General features: G+C 42.3%; 2 protein-coding genes across 8 annotated transcripts in view; one reads left to right on the plus strand and one right to left on the minus strand.

Moving 5' to 3' along the window:
• LOC136371900 (dynein axonemal assembly factor 11-like) overlaps positions 1-4,742 on the minus strand; it is a 51,812-nt gene extending 47,070 nt beyond the window's left edge. Inside the window, exons 1-2 of the mRNA XM_066336255.1 lie at positions 3,798-4,742; positions 705-750 (exon numbers count right to left, since the gene is read on the minus strand). Coding sequence (XP_066192352.1) covers positions 705-750; positions 3,798-3,942 — 191 coding nt within the window. The 5' untranslated portion in view covers positions 3,943-4,742. The remainder of the gene's footprint in view (positions 1-704; positions 751-3,797) is intronic.
• A 14,628-nt stretch (positions 4,743-19,370) lies between these two features.
• PHF20L1 (PHD finger protein 20 like 1) overlaps positions 19,371-27,096 on the plus strand; it is a 57,817-nt gene continuing 50,091 nt past the window's right edge. For 6 of the 7 annotated variants that reach the window (XM_066336267.1, XM_066336307.1, XM_066336287.1 and 3 more), the window contains exons 1-3: positions 19,373-19,477; positions 20,074-20,098; positions 20,494-20,599. In XM_066336267.1, coding sequence (XP_066192364.1) covers positions 20,517-20,599 — 83 coding nt within the window. In that variant the 5' untranslated portion in view covers positions 19,373-19,477; positions 20,074-20,098; positions 20,494-20,516. Of the gene's footprint in view, positions 19,478-20,073; positions 20,099-20,493; positions 20,600-27,096 lie in introns of all 7 variants that reach the window. The other variant, XM_066336277.1, reaches the window with a different exon arrangement.

A 27,096-nucleotide genomic window follows, 5' to 3' on the forward strand; every position in this document is an offset into this window, starting at 1 on the left:
GTCTTGTGCATGACTCATAGATAACTCACTCCAGGAGTTATCTCTCTTTAACGGGCCATCAAGGAGCCCCTGTATGACTCATCATCCCATTGTGAGATGCTCCGCCCAGGGGGAGGAGCCAAGTATTCTCACCTGGATATAAGCTGGGATTTGGGACAGTACAGGCAGCCCTTACCCACTGGATTTCCAGAGGACCAGAGCTACCAGATCTTTCTACGGGATCACTGCTTCAGGATGACCACCTCACTTGGACTGCTTCCATCACCCTGCTCAGGTTGTATTCTGACTCTGTCAGTGGTCTTTTGTATTGTTGCTTTTATTTTATTTTGCTTCCTTTCCCACCCCCCACCCCTTCCTATTAAATTGTATTTCTGACTTGGAGTGTCTCACTGGTTTTGCTTTCAAACCACTACACTGACCTGTGTTTCAGTAAGAAGTGTAACTACATCATATGGCATGTCACAAAGAGATACCATAATTTCAGTGTAGGGAAAAGCAGATGGAAGAGAGATAATCCAAAACCCTGTAATTGCAAAGCCAGCGTTTCCAATTGCCACAGCAGTACTTCCATTAGGGGAGCAATTAAATTATGATCAGCACTACAGTTCTCAGTGGCCTGAAAGGGTTTTTTACAAAATCTGCATACACACACACAAACGAACAAACAAACAACAAAAAAAAAAAGGCAATTTTTTCTTTAATACCTTGGAAATATATTTCTTCTATGCTCTCCATTAAGTGGTGTTGAACCTGCAGAGGCAAAGGTGAAATAAGAAGTTGTTATCATATTCACTGACAGGTAGTTTGTGCATGCCAGAAAGATAATATAAAAGGCTAAAAATTAAAAGAAAATTAAGGGAAGAATTAAAGGAGATAAAACATACAAAAGATTCAGGGAAAGACTTAGTGTTTATAGGAAACTCATCTCAACCAAGACAACACAGAATCAGAGGCAACACAAAACAGATACTTGTACTCTGCCCAGATAACAGACTTGAGAGAAATAATTATGGACACAGATACAATAACTGCAGTAATTTTAATGTGTTTTACCAGAAATCTGCTTCATGCCAAAGCTAGAACCTGAACTGGCACTAGATAGAGTAGAATGGAAAGGCCACCATTACCACTACATTATATTTTGAATTGCAATTGAAAATTGCAGGCATAGCATGACAAGAACAGAGGTTGCTACTGTGACAAATATTTGCCAGTAATATTGTGGCAGGAGACTAAGGAAATAGGATTTGTCTAGAGTACCATGGCTCAAGTGTGCAAAGTGCTGCTAGATGTTCCATACCTGACAGAATCAATCTTACAAAATATGAGCAAGGGCTGTCCACAGGGAGAATTTATGTCTATTATTACATGAAAAGACAAAAGATATGATCTTTGCCTATGTTGCCTTGTCCCTCCTGAATCTTTAGAGCTTCAGAATTACAATACTGTTAGTAAATGTTATCCTTCACCTCTGAGAGAAGATGGGGCTAAGAGAATTTCATGTTTTTATGTTCAGTTATGAGCTGAGGCAAAGAAAAGACATGAAGGTCAGGGTTTCCACTTTGGTTATCTTGCTTATCCTCCTTGGGAGCTCAGTTGTCAGTCACAGGCTGGGTGTGAAGGCTGACTCAGCCCTGGGACCAGACAAAGTGACGAAAAAAGAGAAGGAAAACCTTCAGGCTATTTTTTAGTAATCAGTCCTATTACCCTGGTTGCATACATACTGTTTCTTCTATCCTCTGGGAAAAAAAAAAATCACTTTACCATGAACGAATTATGCCCTAATGGCCACAAAAATAACTTGAGGAGGAGAAAATGGAAAGAATTTGGGGGAAGGTGCAGAGAGATCAAGAAGCATCAGTCAGAATGCCACAGAGCAAGTTGTACAAACAGTGTGATAAATGGTGTATTTCATAGTTTGGCACGTATTAGAGCTATTTTTAACATACAACTACCTGAAATAATTTATTATTTTAGGCAAAATCATGATTCTTGATTGTGTAAAAAAAATCTTATATTCAAAACCAGGAAATGCATTCAAACTCTCAAAGAAAATACAGGAAGGACTCAACAAGCAGTTTACAGATCTGGATATAAACTAAACCCAGCAAAATCCTAAGTCTTATCAGTCAAAAAAGTTCCCTTCCACAAGGTAATTATTTTTATTAAAACTCTGACAAATGTATCCAAATTTATTTGCTCCTGGAGTTGATGCAACATGTGATGTTCCATACATCTTGAAAAGAACTGTTTCATACACCCTAAACTAACAGAGAATATAGATTATCTGTAAAAGAGTTTAAAAAGAAAAGGAAGCATGTTTTATTTTGTCTTGTTTGAAAACTAGGATGTGTAAGACAGTATCAGCAATATAGCACAAAGTATTAGTTATAATGTGTACTCAGGCAAAAGTAACTGATTCTAGGGCAAATTTGTTTGAAAAGGATATACAGAAGTATATGTGAGGATTAGTTATACCTATCATAACTCTTTAATAATCTGAAACTTTCCAGCAACTGAAACCTGCAGCACAGCTGTATTGCACACAATTCTTTCAGTTATGATAATAAAAAGTAGCAATGTCTAAAAAAGAAAAGCTTTTGATTGGCAGCTTTCTATGGGGTGGTGCTTTCACTAGAAAGTGTTGACACATACTGATCACAGTGGCAGAACAAACCACAGTCTTTCTGTTCCTCATTTGAATTCTCTCATAACTTTGAAAGATATGTCTCTGCAGGGTGTTTATTTGCCGCCCTCCAGAGAAACAAAATTTAAGATAAAACAGAGTATATTCGTCTAATTATGAAAGAAAGTGTGCATTGTACACATGCAGATATACTACTGGGGAGGAGAGGAATTTCCCTCTTTTCAAGAACAGTTAATAATCAGCTGCAACTTGCTTTTAAACTATTTTAAGTAACGATAAAATCAAGCTTATGTGAGCAGTCATAGAACAGGCAGTCCAAAAGGTTTTTCTGCTGCCCTTGATCATGAACATTTTTGGCTCATGTATAATGAAGAGAGTTCTTGAAAATAATTCAATCAGTGATGGAGAAAACATGCAAACATCATGTTGTAGACAATGCTGCACAGTGTTCTACTTTCATTTAATATTCAGTCCTATTTCTGGGCTATTAATAGCGTGAGAAGCTATAGTAATGGCATAACAAAACAAAGCTTCTCAACCACCACTGTACAATGGAGTGGTGGAGTTGTAGCTCTAACCCATGAAATGAGCCATCAACACAGCACATCTTAACTATGGCATGAGGAAAAGCCAACAACTCTATGAAATCTCACTAAAAGTGAATCTGAGGTGAATGGCGCAACACTTTATGTCAAGAAACCAAATAAAAATTTAAGACAACAGCCCCCCTTGGATTTCAAAACACACAAAAGTTCATGTTGTAATATAAACAAAAAGTCACTGTCCAGACCAGTCAGTTTTAAGTACCTTTCCCTCCAAAAATCAAATTAATGTTTAAGCCAATGATGCCTTCCATTGTACAATCTAAATATTTACCTACCAAAATATAGTAGTAACTATTCAAATAGTTGAAACCCAGGCAACCAGTTTTATCTACCAAACACAAGTGTCTACAAAGAGAGTTTTATTTGTTCACACACATCAGTTGTTTTTGAAGAGCAGTTTTGTCTTTTCTCCCTGCACGTACTGGTAGCAACATTCATAAAACCGCAAAACTTCCTGAAGAACAGCACAGAAATTAATCTAAAGCTTAGCTATTCCTCAGCTGTCAAATATATTAAGAGATAAAGAAGTCTAAAATGCTTCAAACCTGGAAAATCCATTTCACAATTAACACATGCGTGCAAAAATTTTCTCTTCATCAACCCGAGAGCCCGGGGGACGGCTGGTGAAGGCTGTTCCTTGAGCAGCTTCCTGGGAGAGCTCAGCCCTGGCCCTTGGCTGAGGCAGGTCATGTAAGTCCCCTGTTTCCTTTTGAAAACAGCCCGTGCAATCAGCGGCACAGCGCCCGAATGAGGTCACGCTTCCTGTAAAGTAGCCTCACATCAGAGGCGTTCGTTCTGAAGAGCAAACCCAAGATAAAGATTAGCCCAATGAACGCTCCTGCTGGCTGTTGCGAAAGAGAAGAACCGCTACAAAAACCGTCTGGCTCCAATGATCACACAGAGAACAAAGACAGAACCTTTTCTCCTCAGTGACACAGTGTTTTGTTTCAGATTTGCTTTTCTACCTCGCACAGAAAACTTTCAAGTTGTGTATACAAATCATTCCGTTTGTTGAAATACTTGTGAGCCTGACAGGCTTTGATGTAAGAAAATGATCCAGTTACAAAAAAAAAAAATAATAACAATACATTTTTCCAAAGCACTATTGTACAGAAGGTACATTTGGTGAGAGTTCAGAGCTACGTTTCACAACTGAAAACATTATGGCAAATAAATGCCATGCAGTGTTAATATGAATTCCATTGAAAGGAGAAAGGAATAAAGCCATTTGTAAACATATTCATTGCTGCATGCCAAATGTTTCATATTGTGTAAGGTATCCTTTCATCATACCTTAAAGTATGAAAAATAAAGTCAAATGCACATAAGAGAAATGGAGCCTGAATAAGATATCCTGGCAATCAAGAGGCTTTGGCTGCAGAACTATTACATATAAAAGTAATATAAATTAGCTGCTTGACAGTGAATTGTACAGCCTTAGGGGGTAAAACTTCATCTCCAAACAGATACAATTATCTAGTAGTTTTTTTCTCCTGATGTCTGTATGTATCACTGACAAAAAATGAAAGCATAAATGTAGTAAAATATGATTGATTTGATGATAGTTTGTGGGGTTTTTTTTCCCCTGGAGAAGGAAAAATATTTCTACTGATAAAAGGAATGTAAAAACCTCACCTCCCAGAAAAGGAAACAAAAATAGGAATTAGGCAATTAGGATGTTGCAAAAGACCTTCTGTTTGTTAAACTAAAATGAACATTTTAGGATCTTTTTGCTCAAACATGAGAATAGGCACATAGTCCATCTTCACATCAGTTCTTTTAATTTAGTGGAATAATGTCAATGAGGAAATTTAGTCCAGCACTATTTCCATGGATGCATGGGCTTCATCACAGCAACATTTCCCTGGCCACTCTGCCTCTCTACAGGCAATGAATATAAATTCCCAATGATCTTTAAAACTAGGTCACCTACAGAATAATTTCTGTACACACACAGATTTACTCCTTGGGCATATTTTTGGTTTCTTTTCTTATTCTTCTCAACAGCAAGCAATTAATTCCAAGCTTGAACTGTGTTTCTGAAGGAGATTGGCATTTCATATATGTCTGTTTAGTTAAAATATATTGTGTCTATATCATATCCAGGCTTGGAGGTGTTTTCTTTTGTAATCACTGCTATTTATATCTGAAAATCACTGTTCCACAGGCTTATGATCCATAAACTTCATGCATTGGTGAATAGGTGAGTGCTAGGCTATAGTTAATATACACATACACAAGGGTTTATATACAGCTTTTTTTTTTGTCTTCACCCTGTTGTTCCTCAAATTTCCCACTACGCCACAAGCCCTACCTCAACAGCAAAAGCCTCAAACCAGTTTTCAAATTTTACAAAATAAGTACACCAACAAGCTTACTTGCAGTAGTTTTGTCTCAGTGGCACATATTACCATTCAACCCACAAAAGGAAGGAAATTAGAGATTACGATACTAAATACCACCCATCTTTGTACACTTCTCCCAGGCTCATTCTGCTTTTGATGCAACAGGTTGTGCAGGGTGTGACAGTCCAAGAGAGGTGGGGCTGGGGCAGCTCGGTGCCTGGGGTCCCAGCAGCACTGAGCTGAGCAGTGTCCCGCCCCAGGAGGGACAGCACAGAGTGCGTTTATAATGTGTGTATACCGACACACACAGCTGGCAACACAGGCAACAGGGACCAACAGAGAGAGCACTCACCCAGCACCAAGAGCCTCATCCTTCTCACCCCTCTGACTGAACAGTGCACAGGTCTGTTAGAAACGATTAGAAGCCAATTCAAAATAAAATAATTTATTTAGCAACTTTTCCAAAATCGAATTGAAAAGCCACAATAAAATCAGACAACACTGATCGAATGCTGGGTGGACAGGGAAACGGCAGCAAAGGTGCCTTCCAACCCTGCCACACATACTGGGTTTCAGCGTGCGGTTTTTACACAGTTTATTTGTCCTGAGGCTAATCCATTGAAAGTCCAGATATTCATGTATTTCTTTATTTCCAAGCGAGGCTTTAAAAGAGTTCCTGCAAGCTTGAAAAGACGATTCAATAGTTTTCCCTGATTTCTTCTTTGGGGTGCTGATTTGATCGTCCTCAGGACCCTCCACTAAGATTGATATCAGATGTTGAGCAGTCGTGAAGTGGGGGAGCCCATCCTTGATGAATGGGCCACCTCCAGTCCAGCCCTGCTATTATGTTGCGAATTTTTGAGGTTTCACAGCTTTCACAATAGGCTCTTGAATCCCGGAGACACCCTCGAGTGGCTTTTAATAGTCTAAACTCTTGATACAATATATTTAATACACGAATTTTATATAGTATATATTCACCACAGGTCCACTGGTGAGAATGCACAGATACACACGTCTGTACACATCCGTCCAGCAGCTGGGCTCAGGAGCTGTGCCCACAGCTGTCCCGAGATCCCAGTCTCACCAGCTGCATGCACCCGGACATCTGAGCCCTCAGGGCCACAGCCCCACAGCCAGGTTGGTGGTGCAGACCAGCACACACACACAGGTACAGCTGGTTGGGATTCCCCCGCTCCTCAGCACCCCACCGAGACACGCCACATTGTGTCCCACGGCCCAGGCAGCAGCTCCGCCCAGTCCCGAGGAGCTGGTGTTGACTTGTTGACTCAGCTGGGTGGTTTTCATGCCTGGCCACAAGGGCTGAGACTCCTCGGGGGCAGCCCTGGGAAAGGCCCAGCAGACAAATGTCCCTTCCTCTGAGATCCGTATTTCAGGTTCCCACGTGTCTTTGTGCCCCCAGGCTCCTCTGGCTGATCAGAAAGGCTTTTGAAGGGCTGATGTCTCCTGGGATGGGAACAGCTGGCTGCAGGGAATTCTTTGGGTTCCCCCCCACACCGTTGTCCCTCTGACTCTCTGTGAGTGTGCAGATGAGCTTTCAGCACATATTACACCATAACTTTGCCATCTCAATAGACCACTGCAACTCAATGCTGTGCTAAACAGGAAGGGTATTTTCAGGAAGGGTATTTTCCTGGTAGAGTGAATGGAGTGGCCACGGTGGAGAGAGTGCAGTGCTTATTGATTGAATGTAATTGAGAGTAATGTGATGCTTCTGTAACTCTCTTTGAACCTCCTGGAAACCTGACAACCTTTAATTGTCCACCAGCTTCAGTAACCATCAAATCAGGCCGTTTTTCCTATATCACAGCTCTGTTATATAGGTCAATATTGTTTATATAATACTTGAAAGTAAAAAAAAAAAAAAAAATAAAATTCTGAGATATCTGAAAATTAATTGAAAATTTGTTAAAAATCCAGCTGGGGAAGGGCTGGTCATGAGAATCCCTGAGCAGCCTTACTGGGTCAAAATGAAGGTCTATGAAACTCTCCTTGCCTGCAGTCTTGCTGCAGGGCAAGCTAAGACCCATTTTAATTCACCTTTGTGAATAACATTTTAAGCTCAGTGCATTCCTTTATGCAGCAGAAACACCTAGAAATATTTGAGGGTCTCTGGTAATTAAAAAGAAAAATCTCACAAAACTAGACATTTTATTTCAATTTTAAGAAAAGGCTGATCCTGCATCAAGTTAGCATTTCGATGCAGGTTACAGAATTGTCACATCATATATGATTTTAATACCCTTATCAGGTCAGCTGTATGAACAAAGATTAATTAGCCTGAACAAAGATTAATTTGCCTTAAAGTGAAACAAATACATTTTTAATGTTATCAGATGGAAATCCCATCACACTCTATCAGAGATATTCTGTGTTCCAAGATTGATTTTTGCCCCCAAAATTCATTATTCTAGAGTAATTGTTCCTTCAAAACAGGCAAAAAAGGACATTTCTTGTTTGCATGGTGGAGTACAATTAGACCTGCAAAATCTGGAATTAGCTCTGAGCTTGCTGATACTCCCATACTGCTTAGATCTCAAGAGCTTACCTGCAATAATGCTATGTCAGCTACCTCTGTATTATACCACAGACACAGACCAGATAGACAAGAAATGTTTAAATAGGATCTAAATCAAGTAAGCCTGTGATGTACAATAATATTTGTCTGTACAAAGCCATGACCAGTCTGTGTTGTATCTACTTCCTTCTTGATTATATGGTACCACAGAGAAATTTCCTTTCTGAAATTTCCCATGTAGACATGGGAAAATGCCACATCATGATAGAAGAGCAGTGGAAAAGTAGATATGGGAAAAATACAAAAAGTGCTTCCATTAGAATCTGTAACTCTCCCACCCTGCACCTGAAAATACTGCTTTAAAATGATTTTAACAGAGAAAGAAAACAAGAGGAAGAGGTTCAAATCCATAAGCCAAAATGGAATTTAGTCAGGGTTTCTAATAGAACTCAGATTAGTCCTCATTAGAGTTCTTCATAAATTTCCTCATAGGAAGATCTGAGTATTACTGAACAAGAAGGTTGGAACATGAAAAAAACAACAGACACACAGATCTGTACTAAAAGCTGTCTGACACAATTTTATAAAGGATGACAAAAGTTCACGAGTCAGCACACTGCAGTGTCTGCTGTGACTATCAGTCAGGACAGAGTCTGCTGTTGGCCAGTTGTGCTCTGTTGGAGTCCAGGGCATTCCTTTAGGTGCCCTGGAAGGCCACAGACCTTGGCAGAGAGGTCTGGGACCGGAGCTAGAGGGTTTGAGATCTGTACAGGGGGATTTGGGATTTGTATTGGGGGGTCTGGAATCTGTACAGGGGGGTTGTAGTAGACCCTGGCACAGAGCCCAGGAAGACACAGTTTTTGACTTCACTCCGTGGAAAAAACTTCCAACATTGAGAGAAGAATTACAAGTCACAAAGGTGTGACAGACAGTAGTGTAGCTTAGCACAGGGTGGAAAATTATGTAGTTTTGGGTTCTTAGAATGGAGGTAAATGGGGAACAAGATGGAGGATTTAGGGCAGTGCTCTGGCTTCTTCTTCTCCCTTGGCCTCCATCTCCTGCTGTGACGGTGGCACAAAGTAGTTCGAGGGGATTGGGTCAAAGTAGAGATGACCTGTTAGTACAGACGATAGGTATTGGCACATAACTGTAAATCAGACACACGGAATTATCTGTATAAAGAGGCTGTGACCTCCAGTTGGGGGGGGGGAATCATCGTCCTGTGTCAGAGCAGCAGAACACCTTGGCCAGGCACAGAGAACATTGTAAGATAAGAATTAATAAACAACGTGAGAAACCTGGAAAAACAAGACCTTGAAGATTCCGTTTCTTTCTCGTGTCTGGCTCAGGCCTCTCAGAGAGCAAAAGACTCTCTACCACCTGAATCTTGGGTGAAGAACAAAACCCAAGAGTGCTCCAGCAGCATCATGTTTGCAGACAATATAAACATTAATGCACAGATCACTGATCTGAGCAGAGAATGAGTGGGAATGGGATTGAGGTGATGTGTGAATGATTTGTAAGCTTGCAGGTCATCACGCTTCCAGCACAAACCTACATGGCACAGTCCAGGACACAGAGAGGGAAAGGACAGAGACTAAAGCAGGTAGGACAGTGTGGGGACACTGCTGACTCTCATCTCTAAAGGGTGTAAAAAGCCATGTTTAACCCCATTATTATGTGATCAACCCAGGAATAACCCATAAGACATGGAGAAGATTCAATTGACCATATTTCTGTCTCCCATATCACTGTAGTTAATGCTGGACAGACACCTGCATAGCAGCACCTGGGTGGTTAAAAGCTGAACAGGCCATGTAGATACACACAGCTTTAAGGATCTTCTGGGTGCTCTAACTAGACACATAAAATCTCATCTTTGGTTGGGGGTTTTCTTATGACATTTTCTTGTGACACTTGACCAAAATAAAAATTAATATTCCTCTGGAGGTGGCCATGCACTGCTACCCACTGTATGTGGGAACCTGTGTGGTTTTTGTGACAGCCCTGATGTGATGTACATGGAACAGAGGGTCTTGTACTGATGTACAGTGAAGGCTTTTGGCTAACATATGACTCTAAACAATCACAGCATGCTTTATATATACTGAAAATCTGTAGCTGAGAGGTGTTGCTATCACTGGTTCCTGAGACAACAGTAGTTGTCTCAGCAAAATACTGATTATTCTGAGATCATGGTCATTTCTATAGTAAATCCTATTGAGTGAGGCATAAATGAAGACCAGTAACAACTGAAGTGATATTCTAATAATGTTCTTTCTTTTAAATGCTTGTCATTACACAGAAACGTTATCAGCTGTCTCTCTGTAGTCCGACAAAAGTCCCTTTCTGTCTGTATACCAGTATTTAAGCAAAGTCTAAATTTGTGAAACTTGTACTGAGAGTCCACAGGCCTTTCTGGAATTGTTTGCAATTTTTCCAGCCTTGTCCATGCCCAACTTACATTTCCAGCTAGATCCAAAGTGATGTCCTGGACTACTTCAGTGGCTTGGGAGAGGCAAGAGCACAGGCAGCCTCAGTATTCAGTGGAAGACCACGACATAGTTGAGGCAGAGTGGTTTTACAGCCTGGATGCCATCCAGCATTGCATAAAGATCAAGGATTTGAGTGTGGCCTACAAGGCAATTAAGGACAGAGAGCAGAACTCTGATAGTATTCCAGGAACCTGCCCATGTGACACCAGCAGAGACCTAATGGCCAAGCACCAAGAAACAAGTGACTCCTACCATGAACACGTGCTCCCGTGATCATATGCATTACAAGTATTTTACAAGCAGGGTTGGACACAAAGGGCTAATCTCACAATCAACAGCCAGCCCTGAGGACACTCCAGTTTACACGGTACCACAAAAGAGACAGGAAAATATCACAGTAGTTTTACAAAGTGATTGGTATTTGTTAGGAAAGGTGAGACAGGAAAATCCTACAATACATGATTGCCTGGCAATAGATACTAAAAATATAAAACCTGTGAGTGAAATAGAAATGAAAGCTAGTTTTGAGATGTAGGCATGTCAGGCAAGAAGGCAGCGATTAGCTGGTGATGGGTTGGGTGATAGCAAAGGGGCTCGAGGGAGTAGCCTCCCCCCCGCTAAGGTATCTGGGAAAAGGTAGATAAGAAAAGTAGTCTTTAGAGTTTAGAACCCAGAATAATATGGTAATATAGCTGTACTCATAGGCCGTATGCAAAGTCGGTAGGTTTTGTGTCTCACAACGGTTGATGTATGTAAATTGTTAAAAATGGGCCAGGAGACCTGCTCCTTTGAAAGGCCTTTATTAGTCAGCTCTTTCAAGGGGGGAACTCGAGGGGTCGCCTGCGCCGTCGCCGCTCCTATCGCCCTTCTCGCCGTTCTCTTCACCGTTCTCCTCCGGGCCGCCGCTGAGGATGAGGCGTCAGACGAATCTGCTGCTCTCGTCACAGAGTCGGGAGTCCCGGCCTCGCGGGAATCTTCAGGAACTCAACTGGGCTCGTGTGGTCTAGGGGTGTCACTGTTTCCCAGTCTCTTTGTGGTCATGGCGAGGCGGCAGAAGCAGAATTCAGTCCTTAGGTAGCTGAGGGTCTTCTCGGTGTTGTAGTGTCTCTCTTTTATCTGGATTTTGTGCTGAGTCCCGGCTTTTGGGTCCGTTTGCTGGCAACTGCACTTCGGTTTGGAGCAGCGTACCATGGAAGTCTTTGGATTTTCCTATTAGGCGGGGCCAGCAGTTCGAGGCGCTGGCGGGAATGGCGACAGCCTAGCCCGACGGAAGGGGAGGGAACCCGGGGTTTTAGAGGGGGTATACAACTTGGAATAAAGTTTTGAAGGTACAAATTTTGGTACAAACAGCATAGCTTTCTTAACAGACAGGGTACAACTGGCATAACATTTTAAACAGCATAACCTTCCTAACAAATGACAGACTGTGTCAAAAATGGGAATTTCTTACATGTTATTCATTTCATAAATCAGAATATTCAGCACAAAAGGAGATCTAATGTATTGTAACAAGGACCTCGCTGTCTTACCTTACTCTCTCTTGCTCTTACCTTGCTCTCTCTTTCTTACCTTATACTCTTCCTTACTCTCTTACCCTGCCCTCACCTCTTAGCTTTTTCCCCTCTCTTTCTCTCTCTCTCTCTCTCTCTCTCTCTCTCTCTCTCTCTCTCCTTGGGGCATCCCTCAGCCGAGGCTGGTGGCTGTAGGCAGGCCCTGTTATCCACGACCCTTGCAATAAAACCACGTGTTCCTAAAGTGTCTCAAGTCTGCAGAGTTCCCTCTCCCTGCCGTCCACGGATGCTCCTACACGTGTTAGCTGCTGACAGATGTGATGAGTATTTTTCATTTTCACTCCTGGACACCACCAGGTTGGACATGTGATTTTTTGAATTCTGTTTTCCTTCAGCAGAAGTTGCAAATTCTGTCCACCCAGAGGTCAGCTCTCAGAAATGCAGACCATGAAGAACTTCCCACTGGGATATGTTTGTGAGTCAAGTGCTCTGTTGATCTACCAGAATGTATTCTGCATTTCAATCTCATATGGAAATAATCTAGGAAATCAGTGCATAGAGCAGGTATTATTACTACAACTTTTGTTCAGCACTACTCTCATCAAGGCTTTAAAGGAAAGTTCTGTAAAATATTTACTGATGTATTCCAATCTGCAGAATCTCCTCTAAAACCAAAACACAGTCCAAGACATATGGCTGCAATATCAAAGGCAGAAGTAAGTGACGCATTGTGCAGCACTGTTTCTGAGGCAAAAGAACAATTACACCTCAAGAAGTCTAACATTCATTACAAAACAATATTCATAGCGTGGTGAATGTTCCTTGTGCCCCCAAGAAATACCAAATGATACACAGAAAGTGGTTTAGTCAGGCTGTAACATGACACAGCAGAGCTGCCTGCATCCAAAACAGGGAGCTGCTCCCTCCCAGCCATGCAGAGCATCAGGAGGTACCACTCTGGTAAGCAGCAACTTCTGCCTCAAGGCTTTCCTTTAACGCCATCAAATGCCAACATTTGCTCTTTCTTCTCTTTCTTTGCATGGATTTGGGACCCTTTCTTTAATGTCAGAACTACCTGCTAAATGCAAAGTTCATTACCCACCTGGGTTTACCAGGTGGGTCTCACTCCTTAGCATTCTCACCTTACTGTACTTCACCCTTCAAGTACTGCCAGTAGGCAGCCTTACTTCTGCTTTACAGCTTCAAGTCACCACTCCAGCAATGCAGTGAAACACAGCACCTGTGGGCAAACAGCCAGTTCTCTGAGAGAAATCACTGGCAAAATTAAAGGCACTCTGCAAAGAACCAGTGAACAATTCAGTAAAAAATGTCAGGCTTCAGTATCTTTCAAAACTAGAAAAATATGGAGTTGATGTCCCAAACACACAGGGTTACTATTTTGTATGGTGTCCATGGCAATGGGTGTTAGTGGCTTCCTTTTTTCGTACAAGGCCAGATGCTTCAAAACTCATTCACTTGAGGGTATTTCCCAGCATCTGGAAAATTTAGGGCTTTAAAAAGGAAAGAGAAGTGTTCAGTGAGATAATGGAAATCTTCACAGAAGGAGAGAGGAATTTCTGGAGGGGAGTTTCTGAGATGAAAGAAGGGCAGAGAAACTGAAGAGGGGGCCATAGCAGCTTGGTACCATATATGGAGCCTAAATAGACCAAGGAAGTAGCAGGAAAAGGACAGATGATGACAGAAAAGAGCCAGGCCACAACCAAGCTGCCTCTGCAGATGGATAGAGCACGGCAGAGGTGCTGCTGCATGTTTGCCAGACTGAGGCTATGCAGACACCATTTGAATACAAGCACCAGCAGTAATTTTAAATATTCCTTCCTACTATAATAAGGGTAAAAACAACAATGAAGTTTAATTCTATTGACTGTCATCTCACAATTGCAATGTCTGACATTTAAAGTAGTTCTTTTATGGCCTAACCCAATCGCCCACAAGAAAAAAAAATGGGAAAATAAACAAACTGATGCCTGGGTTCCTCACCATATCTTTCTTTTCCCAGGTGTTTGATCATTCTCCCAGACCTTTCCTGGACCCTTCCAGTTTTTGGATGGGTCTTCGGAACAGTGAGTTATTTTAATAACAACGTATTGGTGCCAAGTGCAGCGATAATGTCACCTCTCTACTCCTACTCCATGTTTCCATGTGCATGTGCTTTGCAAAGACTGCATTAGTCTTTTCAGCACCAACAGCACATCATGAGCTCATGCTCAGCTGATTATGAAATCCTCTCTGCCCCCCTCCAAGTCTCAGTGAGTCACTGACTGGCAATATAAAATCCCCCATCGAGTTTGTTTTCCAATTTATGGCCTGTATATTCATGACAAAGCTGAAGACATGCTTCGTGACAAGACTGAACACCAAATTTTGTGAGGAGCAGAAATAATGAAATCTCTTTTCCTGCTTCTCTGTCTTGTCATGCTCTGGTGCTTGAAGAAAAAAAAAAAAAACAAAAAAAAAAACCAAAAACAACCAAAAAAACCACTGAGTCTTTCCATCATGGAGAGGTCAACTCAGTCACCCTCCCCTATCCAGCTGAGCATTTTAACAAAAAAGGTTGGATAATGTGATGTTTCTGTGTTAAGCTTGAAGTAAAACAGAAGCTTTAGGAGTAAGTGAATAAAGGGAAAATGGGAGGCAGACAGGCAATGCAGCCTGTTTTTGAGGAGTCTTTAGTACATTGCCAGACAGGCAATGTAGGCCCTGTTTTCCTAGGAGACAAGACCGAATATCAGGTATGGTTTCCTGCTAAAAGAATATAAAAAGTATCTTGGCCTAAATTGCCCCTTGCTGGCGTTATGGTAGAATAGTGTAGCTGAAACGGTCTTGGGCCAAGGGAGGCACTGGGATAGACAAGCCAGGGCCAGCAGGGGCTGTGGGTGCCTATGGGCTACAGCAGGGCAGGGATGGGTATACATGAAATGGCAGCAAAGAAATGGGGACAGTGGCTGGGGCTCCTTGTTTTCCTAAATGTTTTGATAATAGTGCAAGGAAATGCTGCCCTGTACTGCTGGACCACAAGTGGAATTCTGCTGTTCTGAAGGCAGTGTGGTGGGAGTCACACACGGCACCCTGCATCAGGTGCTCCTTCCTCTAAGTCTTTAATTTGGTTCCCACCTGCCATTTGTCCCTGTGCTCCTCTGAGCTTGAGGAAATGGGCTTCTGATGGGCTGCTTGCTCCTGGGAGCTGGGGATTATACGGGCTTGTCTTCCTGGTCTCTTTTGTGTGTGCAGACGTGCTTTTAGTCCATATTAATCAATACCTGAGGCTTGCTGTGCCTCTGCCACCTCCTGTCAGCTCTGCCTGCTTCTCCCAACAGCCTCAGCAGCAAGATGATGCTCCAGGTGCCACACACTGCTCTGGGCTCATCTCACACCATGGCATAACTCAGCCTTCAGCAGTGAAGAACATGATTCAGTTAGTCCCATGTACCCAGTCCCATCCTCACGGCTTCTTTTATCTCCCCCATTCCCTCTCCTTGGACAGAAGCACCTCCACTTTTCTATCCTGATGCTGCACATACATTGCTGCTCAAAGAGAGCTCATTGCTTACACAACAACCTTCACTATCCTGTAGCAAACCCTCTAAACCAAAGCTTGCAACAAAACTACACCAAGGGTAGTAAGAGCTGGAGAATTCAAATGAATGCAATGGCAATTCTCTACAAAAAAAAAAAAAAAAAGGAAAAAAACATGTTTATTTTCCTTTCTTTTTTTTCTTTGTTTTCTTATTTTGTTGCCTTTGTTTTCCTTCAAGCCTCCTTCTTCCTTCAGCCTCTTCTGTTTGACACCACCTTCCAGAAAATGGTAACAAGGGAAAATCTAGGGAGGAAAAAAAAAATCATAGCAAATACTCTAAAATATCCTACTGAACAGTCTGTCTATAAAGACTCCTCAAGTGGGAGGCAGCCTCCTGGGGACTAAATGAAGCAGATGGATTGACCTTGAACAGCAGCCAAACGCCCACACAGCCACTCGCTCACTCCCCCGGCAGTGGCATAGGGAAGAGAATGGGAAGAACAAAAGTGAGAATCACAGAATCATTAAGGTTGGAAAAGAACTCTAAGATAATTGAGTCCAACCCCTAACCCAGCACCATTCTGTTCACCACTAACTCATGCCCCCCACTGCCACATCCACATGTGTTTTTGAACACTTTGAGGAATGGTGATTCCACCACTTCCCTGTGCAGCCTGTTCCAATGCCTGACCACTCTTTCTGTAAAGAATTTTTTCCTAACATCCAGTCTAAACATCCTCTGGCACACCTTTAGGCCTTTTCTCCCATCACTTGTTGCCTGGGAGAAAAAATCAACCTACACCTGGCTACAGCCTCCTTTCAGGGAGTTGTAGAGAGGGATAAGGTCCTCCCTGAGCCTCCTTTTCTCCAGGCTGAACAGTCCCAGCTCCCTCAGCTGCTTCTCCTCAGAGCTGGGCTCCAGACCCTTCCCCAGCTCTGCTGCCCATCTCTGGACACATTCCAGCAGCTCAATGTCTTTCTTGCAGTGAGGGGCCCAAAACTAAGCATAGGATTTAAGATACGGACTCACCAGTGCCAAGTACAGAGGGACAATCTCATTCCCTGGTCCTGCTGGCCACACTATTTCTCATACAAGCCAGGATGCCATTGTTCTTCTTGGCACACTGCTGGCTTATGGTTGACAGCACCCCAGCAATGTTTGCAGATCTGAATGAGGACAGTTTAATAAATGAAGGAAAGCAAAAACTCCTAAACCAAACAACTCAACCTAAAAAAACCCCAAGCAATTCAAAGGCAAGTACTCAGCACTTCCCATCAGCAGACCTATACCCCTCCATCTCCCAGCAATGGTCACCTTGGAAGAAAAATGTCTCTCCATTCTTATTCTTCTTCTGCCCCAGATGTTCTTGCTGAGGTCAATGTTTTACGGCATGGAATATCCCTTTGGCCAGTTTAGGTCAACTGTCCTAGTTCTGGCCCTCCCAGCCTCTTGCCCACCCCTTGCCAACTTGCTGGGGAAGATGAGTGGGACGAAAAAACAGCAAGCCCTGACACTGTGGAAGTGTAATTCAACAACTGGTGCATTATCAGCATCACCATCAATCATGGCCCCCCTCCTTGTCCAGTGATATATGTACAGATGTTGTTCCCTTAGTCTGTGGGACATCTCCCAAACATCCATATAAGTTTAATCAATTAATTTGGTCCACCCAGTAGCTTTCCATATCAGATGGCTTTGCACAACACAGCAGGAAGCATTGGTAAACAGAGCATATTGCCTTTCACTTTCTGCTATTTATTATACTTTTGGGCTTGAGTCACCTCCTCAGATGATGCTCTGAAATCTCTGCCTCCTGGCTCAGTGGTGACCTCTTTCAGCATTCAAGGGCACTGGGAGTTTTGAGCTCATGGAGTGATTAATCCTACCCCCTTATTCCATATAGCTTCAGCTGCATTAGGTGTAGAGGTGAACATCTAGTGTTCACCCCTTCCTGTGAACATCTAGTACATCTCAGACCCTTGATACCCTCAGCTCCAGAACATCAGAGGTCAGCCTTGGGTCTTTCCAGGTGTTTTCTGCCAGAGGCTCCAAGTGAGCACAGAGCATGTTTCTCACAGCTGGCATGCTCTGCATAGGTCCATACAAATTTGTCCTGTCTGTCCCTCTGCTGTTTAGTGACCTTGTCTGGACACAGGTGCCCACCGAAGCCACTCTGTCACTGCCCTTCCCAACAGGGGAGAGTAAATATAACAAAAGGCTTCTAAGGCAAGAGGAGAGGTCACTCCTAAGGATCACTCCTGAGATCATTCACCGGTTACCATCAGAGGCAAAACACTGTTACTGATGGCCTGAGCATTGGCCAGTGGTGGATCTGTCTCAGACCCAGCTGGCTTTGCCTCTGGTGGACATGGAAGAAGCTTCTGGCAGCTTCTCACAGAAGTCCCCCACTACCAAAGTCTTGCCACATAAACTCAATACACTTAAAAAAGTTCTTAAAGGTCACTTAATGGAAAGGACTCACAAGCTGACTGTGATCTAGAATATGCACTTTCCAGAAATACACTCTGCCTAGGAAAGCCTTTTTATTAATTGGTGGAAATTTGACATTTATTTTACTGATCACATCCATGGGGATGTGATTATGCTCATCTTGCCATTCCAAAATTTGGAACATCTGTCCTAGAGAAGAAGAGAAGGAAGGACTCCATGACATTGTTTCCTGAGCACTGAGATGGCAGCAGTGCAGGGGCGAAATGCCAGACTTGACTCATGGTCATTGCCTTTATCATAGGTCTCTCAGGCAGAGCAGAACAGTGATAAGCAGCAGAGCAAGCAGCAATAGAGCAGTCACTGGGAGTCACAACAGGGACAGCAGTGGGCTGGTCGCACCAGCTGCCAAGCACCCACCCAGTTGCTCCTCATGCTGCTCTCAGCAGCATTGGGGGAGGCTGGGATGAATAAAAGCAAGAAAACCTGTGGGTCAGATGAAGTTTGTTTCATGGGTAAAAAATGAAGGCAAAGACAGGTCATTGTGGGGTGGCTGCCTGGCCAGGGCTGTCCTGTGGCCACCAGCCATAGGCTTTGGACCCTCCAGGACCATCTCAGTGACTGCCCAGTCTTTTTCTCCCTCTCACAGAATCTCAGATCCCAGAGTCACAGAACCGGCCAGGTTGGAAGGGACAGCAGTGGGTCATCTGGTCCAACCTCCCCGCTTAAGCAGGGTCATTCTAGAACACACTGCACAGGGTTGTGTCCATTTGACTTACACCTTCTTTAGGGAATGTTTCAGTGCACGGTCACCACACACTGAAATTCCTCCTATTCAGCTGAAACTTCCAGTGCATCAGTTTCTGCCCATTCCTTCTTGTCCTATCACTTGGCACCACTAACCACAGCCTGATCCATCCTCTTGACACTCTCCCCTCAGATACTCCTGGACGAGGTCCCCTCTCAGCTGCCTCTTGTGGGGCCGAACAGCCCCAGCTCCCTCAGCCTTTCCCAATACGAGAAATGCTCCAGTCCTTTAATTAAACACTTTCCTTTCCCTCCGCTCGACGACTCCGTCCGCTCTCCCCTATTTCAGTGGCGGAGGCCGGCGGTGTGTGGCGGTGAGGGCTGCCGGCCCGTGTCACCGTCGCCGGCCCGTGTCACCGTCCCGGCCCGCGGCCGCCGCTCTTTGTCTGCTCGCCCCCGCCCTGCGCAGTCACGTGTCGGGGGCGGGGCGCGTCGCGCGGCGGTGACGCGAGCGGGGCGCGGGCAGGATGGGGCGGTGAGGGGCGGCCGTGCCGGACAGCCCGCGGCAGCCGCGCCGGGCCCCGAGCGAGCCGAGCGGGCGGTAAGGGCCGGGAGCGCGGGGGCGGCCGGGAGGGAATGCGGAGGGAGCGCGGGCGATGGGGCTCCGGCGCTCCCCGCGCGGCGGCCGGGCCCGGCGGGGCGGCGCCCGCGGTTCTGGTCGCGCCGGGCCCCGCCCGCGGCCGGGGGTCCGGCGGGGCCTCCCCCGGGTGAGCCGAGCGCCGAGTCCCCGGCGGGCCGCGGCCCTGCCGCTCCCGGCCCCACTGCGCTGGAGCCTTTGTGTCTCCGCACTCCCGGCGCTTCCAGGGGAGCCCCGCTGGAGAACGGGGGCCGGCTGTCGCTCCCCCCGCAGTGCGGGGCAGGGAGGCTCCGACCCCGCATCTCGGCGCTCCCGCTCGGCGAGTGGGGTTGGGGTGCTACAGGGAGCCCCGCAGAAAGTCACGGGGATAGCGACAGTAGTTGCACGCAGAGGGTTTTTTTTTGATAGTGACTGAGCTACAAAATAAAATTAGAAGCCAGTTGTGACTGAAACTAAATGCTGTGAGTGCGACTCCAGAGTGCACAGAAAGACTCAAGATGGGCCTTTTTTTTTTTTTTTTTTTTTTTTTTGGTGCCAATTTCATCTTACTTGTCCTTTAGGCCATGTTTATCTGTTCTTGGTAAGGTAAGTTTTTCTTGGTTTGCTTTTTCTACACCCGAGGAGAGCACACATGTTGGCGATAAGTAAATTAAATTTTTTATTAAAAAGGATGTGAAGGAATGACTGTCTAGAACAGTTCCAGAGATGAGCACTATGCTTTTTTTTCTTATTATTTTTTGACTTAAGGTTGATAACAGATTTTGTTTCGAAGGGAAGGGAATCTGGAAAAAAGTATGTATGAATGTTTTTTGATGGGTATTTTTTTGGAGGCTCTGACTGTATTTCTTTAACCTAAGCAGTTAATACAAAGTCAAGATCAAAATTTTGCATCTTTTTGCCCTCTGGAATATGTTTGCTGTCAATGACATATTTTAAACAACATAATGTGTTTTAATGCAACTGTTTTCCTTCCTTCCAAGGTGGTGAAAAAGACAATATCAAGATGAGTAAAAAGCCTCCAAATCGTCCTGGAATCACATTTGAGATTGGTGCTCGTTTGGAGGCACTGGACTATTTACAAAAATGGTACGGAAGACATTGTGAAGTATTTGCTGAGATCATAATTATTTTGGGTAATTTGGTTACAAAAATCAGTGCACCTATTAATTGACATTGTCCACACATGAACTTTATGAATTTCCACCTGAGTGTGTTAAAACTGTTAGCTTTTAGGAAAATAGTCTCTCTTCAGGAATCAAGCTAAACTTTTCTATGGGTTTGTGTTTATTTGCTCTTAGTGGCTTGTGCAGCTTTAAAAAGCCAAGAGCCTTTCTGTGGAATTCAGGGTCCTGGCCGAGGTGATCGGTGTGTCAATGAGGCAAACTTCATGATCAAAGACTTCTTTTGTTTTCATTTGAAGGCATGCAGGGGGAGTGTTTTGTGTTCAGTTGTCACACTTGACAGGTTCACAAAAGTGATTCTAAAGAAAACCCCAAAAACACAGCCCGAATTGGAGTTCGTGGGCTAGGCAGGTACAGTTGTGTTTGTATTAAACAGCTGGAGGAATTAAGTGCTTAAAACTGTGACCCTGCAACCACCCAGCTGTATTCTGAATTCAGAGACTATAAAATGGAAATTGTGGGCTCAAGGGCTATGCTGCACAGCATGTGGATTGTGAAAGGAGCTGTTCTGATGAAATAAATTGTTAGTAAAAATTTTATTAAAGCAAGTGGGCTAATTTGTTGATGTGTGCTGGCCATGCTAGTTGAGTTTGAAAAATCCCTGGTTTTGTTAAAGTAGGTGACAGAAGTAGTCAATGCTTCTACCTAGAAGTTTTTCTTAGCTGCTCTCTGATTTATTAGGGCTAGGAAATGTAGAGGTGTGTACCTGCTTTTCTGGTGCATTCTTCAGCATATTCTTGTAAATATTTGATTCTGTTAATTCCTAGTGCTGTGAGAGAGAAATCTGTGTATTATTGACATGTCTGCTCCAGTATTTATATGCTCTGTATAAAAAGTTGGGTCAAACTTTTCATTTGTGGAGCTTTGATTTTAATTATAGGAAGAGTTTTTGTCTTAAAAAATGGACTCTAAAGGACTTGGTTTATAGAACTGTTCTTGTTCTTACCTGTTGCTGTAGACAGGGTTTTCAGTACACTAATTCTGTGACTGAATGGCAGGATAAGGAAAACATCCAAAACAGAGCAATAAAACTTTTTATAGCACCTTCTGTGACTAGAGATAGTTGGTTTATGTAATTGGGTAACAAAAATTAATATATAAAAATAGCTTAATTGTATTAAAAAAAAAAAAATCGCTGACTATCCAGTGTATAGCTTGTGTCAGACCTGCCCAGCTTTTTCACAGGGAAGGGTTGCAGGTCAGTGCTGGAGCTCTTGTCTGGGTTTGGATTGCCAGGCATGGCCATGTCACAAGCTCTGCAGCTGAGTTGCTGGGTGTTTTCAAGAAGAATAGGATTTATCCTGAACTTTCCAGGAATTGATTTATTATCTGCACCATCAGATAGACCTAGGTCAAGTTCAAACGCATGTAAACTTTTGTGGTGCCATATACAGAAGGAAGCCAATATAAAAATTTCGCAGTTGCAGCAACAATGAAAACAGGACTGTGTTTCAAATGAAATAGTAATGCAAAATGAACTAAGAATATAAAACCAAGTACCCTATGTACAGAAAATTGGTTTTATTAGGGTGTCAAGGGTTGCAGTGATAGTCTTGGGATTTTTTAGTTGGCTTTCTGTTGCATAAGGGGTTGGTGGATGTTTTTAAAATTCTTTCTATATATAATCTGTTTGCATTCTGCTCATTTGCATGCAGAAATACATACTTCAAAGAAAATAAACTTGCTGAACTTACATGAAATCTCTTTATTGTATTTTAACAAAAGCCAAATTGAAGAGCATTGGTATTGCTTAGCTCAGTCTTTCTGCAAGTGACAAATTGAGAACACTTGCTGAGAAATAGCCTTTAAAAGGATTTTAATTCTTTTTCTCCATTTTTCTGAAAGCTTGCTGTCATCTCATGATCATGACTAGTTAAAATGTTAATCAAGAAAGGCTTCTAGAGGACGTAAGAAAAAATACAGTAAAGTATGTTTTTGTTTTCTGACGTACTTTAGAAGGTCTTAAATTTTCAACTGTGTAGTAGTTGCTGAAATTGAACTTGTGGCATCCAATGTTATATTTATGTTTTGTAAACTTGTCATCAGTATACCTTGACTACTTTCTGCTTTAAAGCCCTGTAGTTTTAAATGAAGTTTTTGCAGACGGTGTTTGGATCACTGGTGTCATTTGTCAAGTGCTGTGACAGAGTAGAAGAAAGCCTGGTCAAGCTGGTCAGCAGAGACAGGCTATCAGTGAGCATGTTTAGTTTTGCTTTATTGTGGAGGTAACTGCAATTGCTGCTTTATCAAGCACAGCATAACTGCTGTTGCAGGGGATCATCTTGTATAAAGAATTTGTGCCACTTGTTCCATTTAAATTTGGTAAAGCAAACTATGAACTGCAGCTCTAATCAAAACTGATAAGATCATCTGTCAGCAGATAATGAAATTGAAAATTATAAAGTAGAAAATTAACTGTGTGAGATGATCAGGGGCTGGAGTGTATGACCTATGAACAGAAAGTGAGGAAATGACTTCTTTAGCTTGGAGAAGACTTCAGAAATCCCACTGTCAGCCTTCCAGTACCTACAGGGCTGTCATCAACAAGACTTAGCCAAACCCTACCACTAGTTAGAGGACAAGACAACAGGCACAAACTGAAATGAGAGATTAGACTAGGTTCAAGGAGAATATTTTTCCTCTTGGGACAGTCAAGCAGTGGATCAGGTTGCCTGAAGAGTTTGTGGAGTCTTCAGCATGGGAGTTTTTCAAGACTGGGATGAATAAAACACTGGACAAGTTCACTGGAAAACTTGGCCTGTTACCATAGCTGACCCTGCTTTGCGTGGGAGGTTGGTCTAGAGGCTTTCTGAGGTTGCTTTCAGTTTGAATTCCCCTGTGATCTCATACAAAAACTGATACATGTGCATACACCCTCTTCTGCATCTTGCTGACAAAGCAAATCAAAAAGCAGTGGAGCTGCACATACCTGCAAGTGCATGTCTTAAGACAGTCCTTGTGCTGTTAGCTCACACAGGTAAGGCACTGTCCCTGCAAAGCTGATGTATTTAAAAATGCATCTCTTCCTTTTTTAATGCTTTTGTGGTTTTTTTTTTTGTTTGTTTGTTTGTTTGTTTGTTTTGTTTTTGTGGTTTTTTTTTTTGGTGTTTTTTTTTTTTTTTTTTTTTTTTTTTTTTGGCTCTAGCTCTCTACTGGTTGCCCTGTAAGCAGCAGATACCGATTTGAAAATAAAAAAAAAAAGTTTATTTTCTGAAACCATAGTCTTTACTGATTTGCTGGATCTAAACTCTTAAGTTAGGTAATGAAGGGCAGATAGATGGCCCTTATTTCTGGAATGGAAACTGCCCTCTAAACTAGGTTAGTTGTCAGGACAACAGCACTTCCTCTTTGTGTATTTGATGATCTGGATGGATTTTCCCCCCACAGTGTGGAGGAAGCTTTTTCAGTGAAAGACTTTGAGAAATTTTACTTGGTACAGTCCTTGATTTGGATTTTTTTGATTTTGACTGGGTTACCTAGCAGGTGTGTGAAAAGAAGGTTAAGACTTTGTTTATATTGAATACTATATAAGTATAATAAATGTGGGGACCTAGAAATAGGTGTTTGCAGATTTTGCAGACACTGGAACACTATTTGTAAGAAGTCAGTATGGAGGGTATTTGGTTTTATATTCTCTAGGAGGTAGAAGGAAATACTTTTTAAACCAGTGTTGCAAAGGCAACTATGAGTGTTTTTGTAGACTTTGTAGGTGCAAACTTGGGCATATTTACTAATTTGCTGTTTACTATTTAAGTAAATTAGGATTTATTTAAATAGTAAATTTACTTTTTTTTTTTTACAGTTTGAAATGCCTATTGACCCATTTCACAGGGCAATTCACTGCTTTTTGGTCACTTTTGAAGGGTCAAAAGGATAATGTAAAAATAAAAAAAGTGCTGTCTCTGTGGCTGTTAATGTGTGTTGAGTGCATTGGAAAAAAGATTCAGTGGGTTTGTTTTCTGTTTACACTTTGAAGAAGTGAAGTGGGAAGTTTTCGATTATTTTTTATTGTATAAATGTTAGAACAGTGTTGTTGCCTGACTAAGGCTTCATAGTATAAGTTTTAAAGCCATATCAAATTCTGAGACTTTCCAAAAATATTGCATAATTCTAATGGGTTGGAATCACCAAGATTGGAACCTGAGAATAGAGGACATGCTATGTGTAAACTGGGCAGATAAATTCAGCTAACAGCAGTTCTGTTGTTCTCTCTTTGAAAAACAGGAACCACTCTCCCTAGAAATTTGGATGAAACTTCATTTGTGATTACTACATACTCTTTTCAGCACCTTTTTGAAACAGCACACCCAAAATTCACAGAGTATTGTTTCTTCCCATAAAATAATCTCCTTGATTATTGAATTTAATTTGCTGGTTGGAATGTGGGGGTTTTGTTTGTGTAGGGTTTTGTTTGTTTGTGGGTTTTTTTGTTTGTTTGTTTCTGATGTGTGAAAAGTGAAGACTTTTCTCTCAAATTTTAGAGTGTGTTTTCCTGGTTTGTGCTGATGAAGTGTTAAATCTGGTTATATGCCAATTTCATCGTGACTTAGTGTGGCTTACCTGCTGGGGGAATTAACCTGAATGGGAAGTTGTTTTGGCTGTAGATATTTTTATTTTTTGTTACTGTAAAGAATGATATTTGTATTCCCCTTTGCAGTATCTCTTCAAATGCTTACTTGTAACTTTGTGACGAAGGAAACTTCCACATAAAATTTCTGAGGTGTCTGAGATGTAATAATCTTCATATGAATCTTTTTAGTTGATGAAATTGATTCTTTTCAGTAAGAGTACAAATTTACCAGAAAGATCTTTTTGTGCAGGGGATGATTTGCAAGAGTAAGTTCTGCAATACATACGTTCTGCTCTTTTCCACTGTGGGATCAGCGTTGTGAAACAGTCATGTTTGTACATATTTGTGGCACAATGTAGGGCTAAATTTAGTGGATATTGAGAATAGTTTGTTGCTAAATACAGAGTTTTGTTTGGGTTGCCTAATAACCAATTGCATATGTCTTGGGCAGTTCCATTTCTAAGGACATGCCATGGACTTTTAGAAAGACTTTGATAGCAGAAATCGTATTTAGCAAAGAGAAATTAACCTATGAATACCTTGAGCTTCATGTCTTATCTAAAGTGATCTCTAATGAGAATTAATATTTTGCATGTCTTCTTCTATTAACTGATGCTAACTTTTTGTCTTTTGATTTTGTATATATATTAATTCTTGGCTTGCTGAATCATCTTTATGAGCTTCATTTCAAAATGTTTGTCTCTAAACTGTGCTCTGCATTTTACTTTCCCCTCTTACATGGTTTGCTCTTTCCAGGTCAGTGCTGTATTTTCCCAGTTTATCCCTTCTGTTGTCTTCTCACACAGTGCTTGGAGTGGGGTCTTGACTGCTGCTGACCAGAGAAAACTCCTGGCCCTAACAAGGGAATTGCTATGGGGATGGGACATAATGGGAACAGAGGGTTTGCACTGGAGATTTGTAGGAAAAGGAGATTTCTTTTTCTGGTTGACCCCGAATTTTGTAAAACAACCATCATTTTACATCTCTGGTGGCTGACATGAGATAAACCTAAAATTTCTGACTGTACTGGGAAAGGGCACCATCGTTCTTGGCTCCCATTTCACTGCTGCAGCACAAGCTCTCATTTCTGATTGCTGCAAAATGAACTTTCTCTCCTACTTTTCTGGTGGTTTTCCTTCTTTCCCTCTGTTAAATACCATCAGTGTCATCCTTCTACTTAGAACTCCTTTAGGTTACATTGTTTCTCACACATTTGTTGTAGTAACAGTAACTTTACTTTTTCCTCTGCTTTGCTCCTCTTCCTGCTTATTCTGAGGCTTAGTATCAAGTGCTTAGTTGAGACTGGAACACTCTGGAAGATGAAAAAAATTCAAAATTTTATAATAAAATTTCGAAGTCTAGCAGCATATGGACTTAAAAAACGTATAATCCAGAGGCAAGACTTAGAAAACCATCTCATGGCTGACTTATTTTTTGAAGCTTTGTTCAAAGTTAAACTAGAATGTTGCTGCTGGGATACAGATTTGGCCCATGAGTTTTACATTCTGTTTTAATGCAGCACTTCATCAACTTCACCATTCATGTAAGATTGTTGTTGTCAGTCTAGAGGGGGAAGTTGAAAGACTTGAAAAAGTGTCTTGAAAAAGATTTTATTCGTGAAGTGGCAAATGAGAATCTTCAGTTTTAGACTAAGACTTTGTGGGGGGTTTTTTTGAAGTTCAGCAAGAAAAAGCTGGGGTCTTAAAGAATGAGTATAAAAATATTTAGCGTTTCTGAAATATATAGGTGAGAGAAATGCAACAAGACTTTGGACTGTCTCTGAATTCTAATGTGAGGGTGAAATGTGGCTGCAGTACTAACCTAGAAAATCA

This window comes from Sylvia atricapilla, chromosome 1 (genome assembly GCF_009819655.1).
Source record: "Sylvia atricapilla isolate bSylAtr1 chromosome 1, bSylAtr1.pri, whole genome shotgun sequence".
In the NCBI taxonomy this organism is placed as follows: Eukaryota; Metazoa; Chordata; class Aves; order Passeriformes; family Sylviidae; genus Sylvia; species Sylvia atricapilla.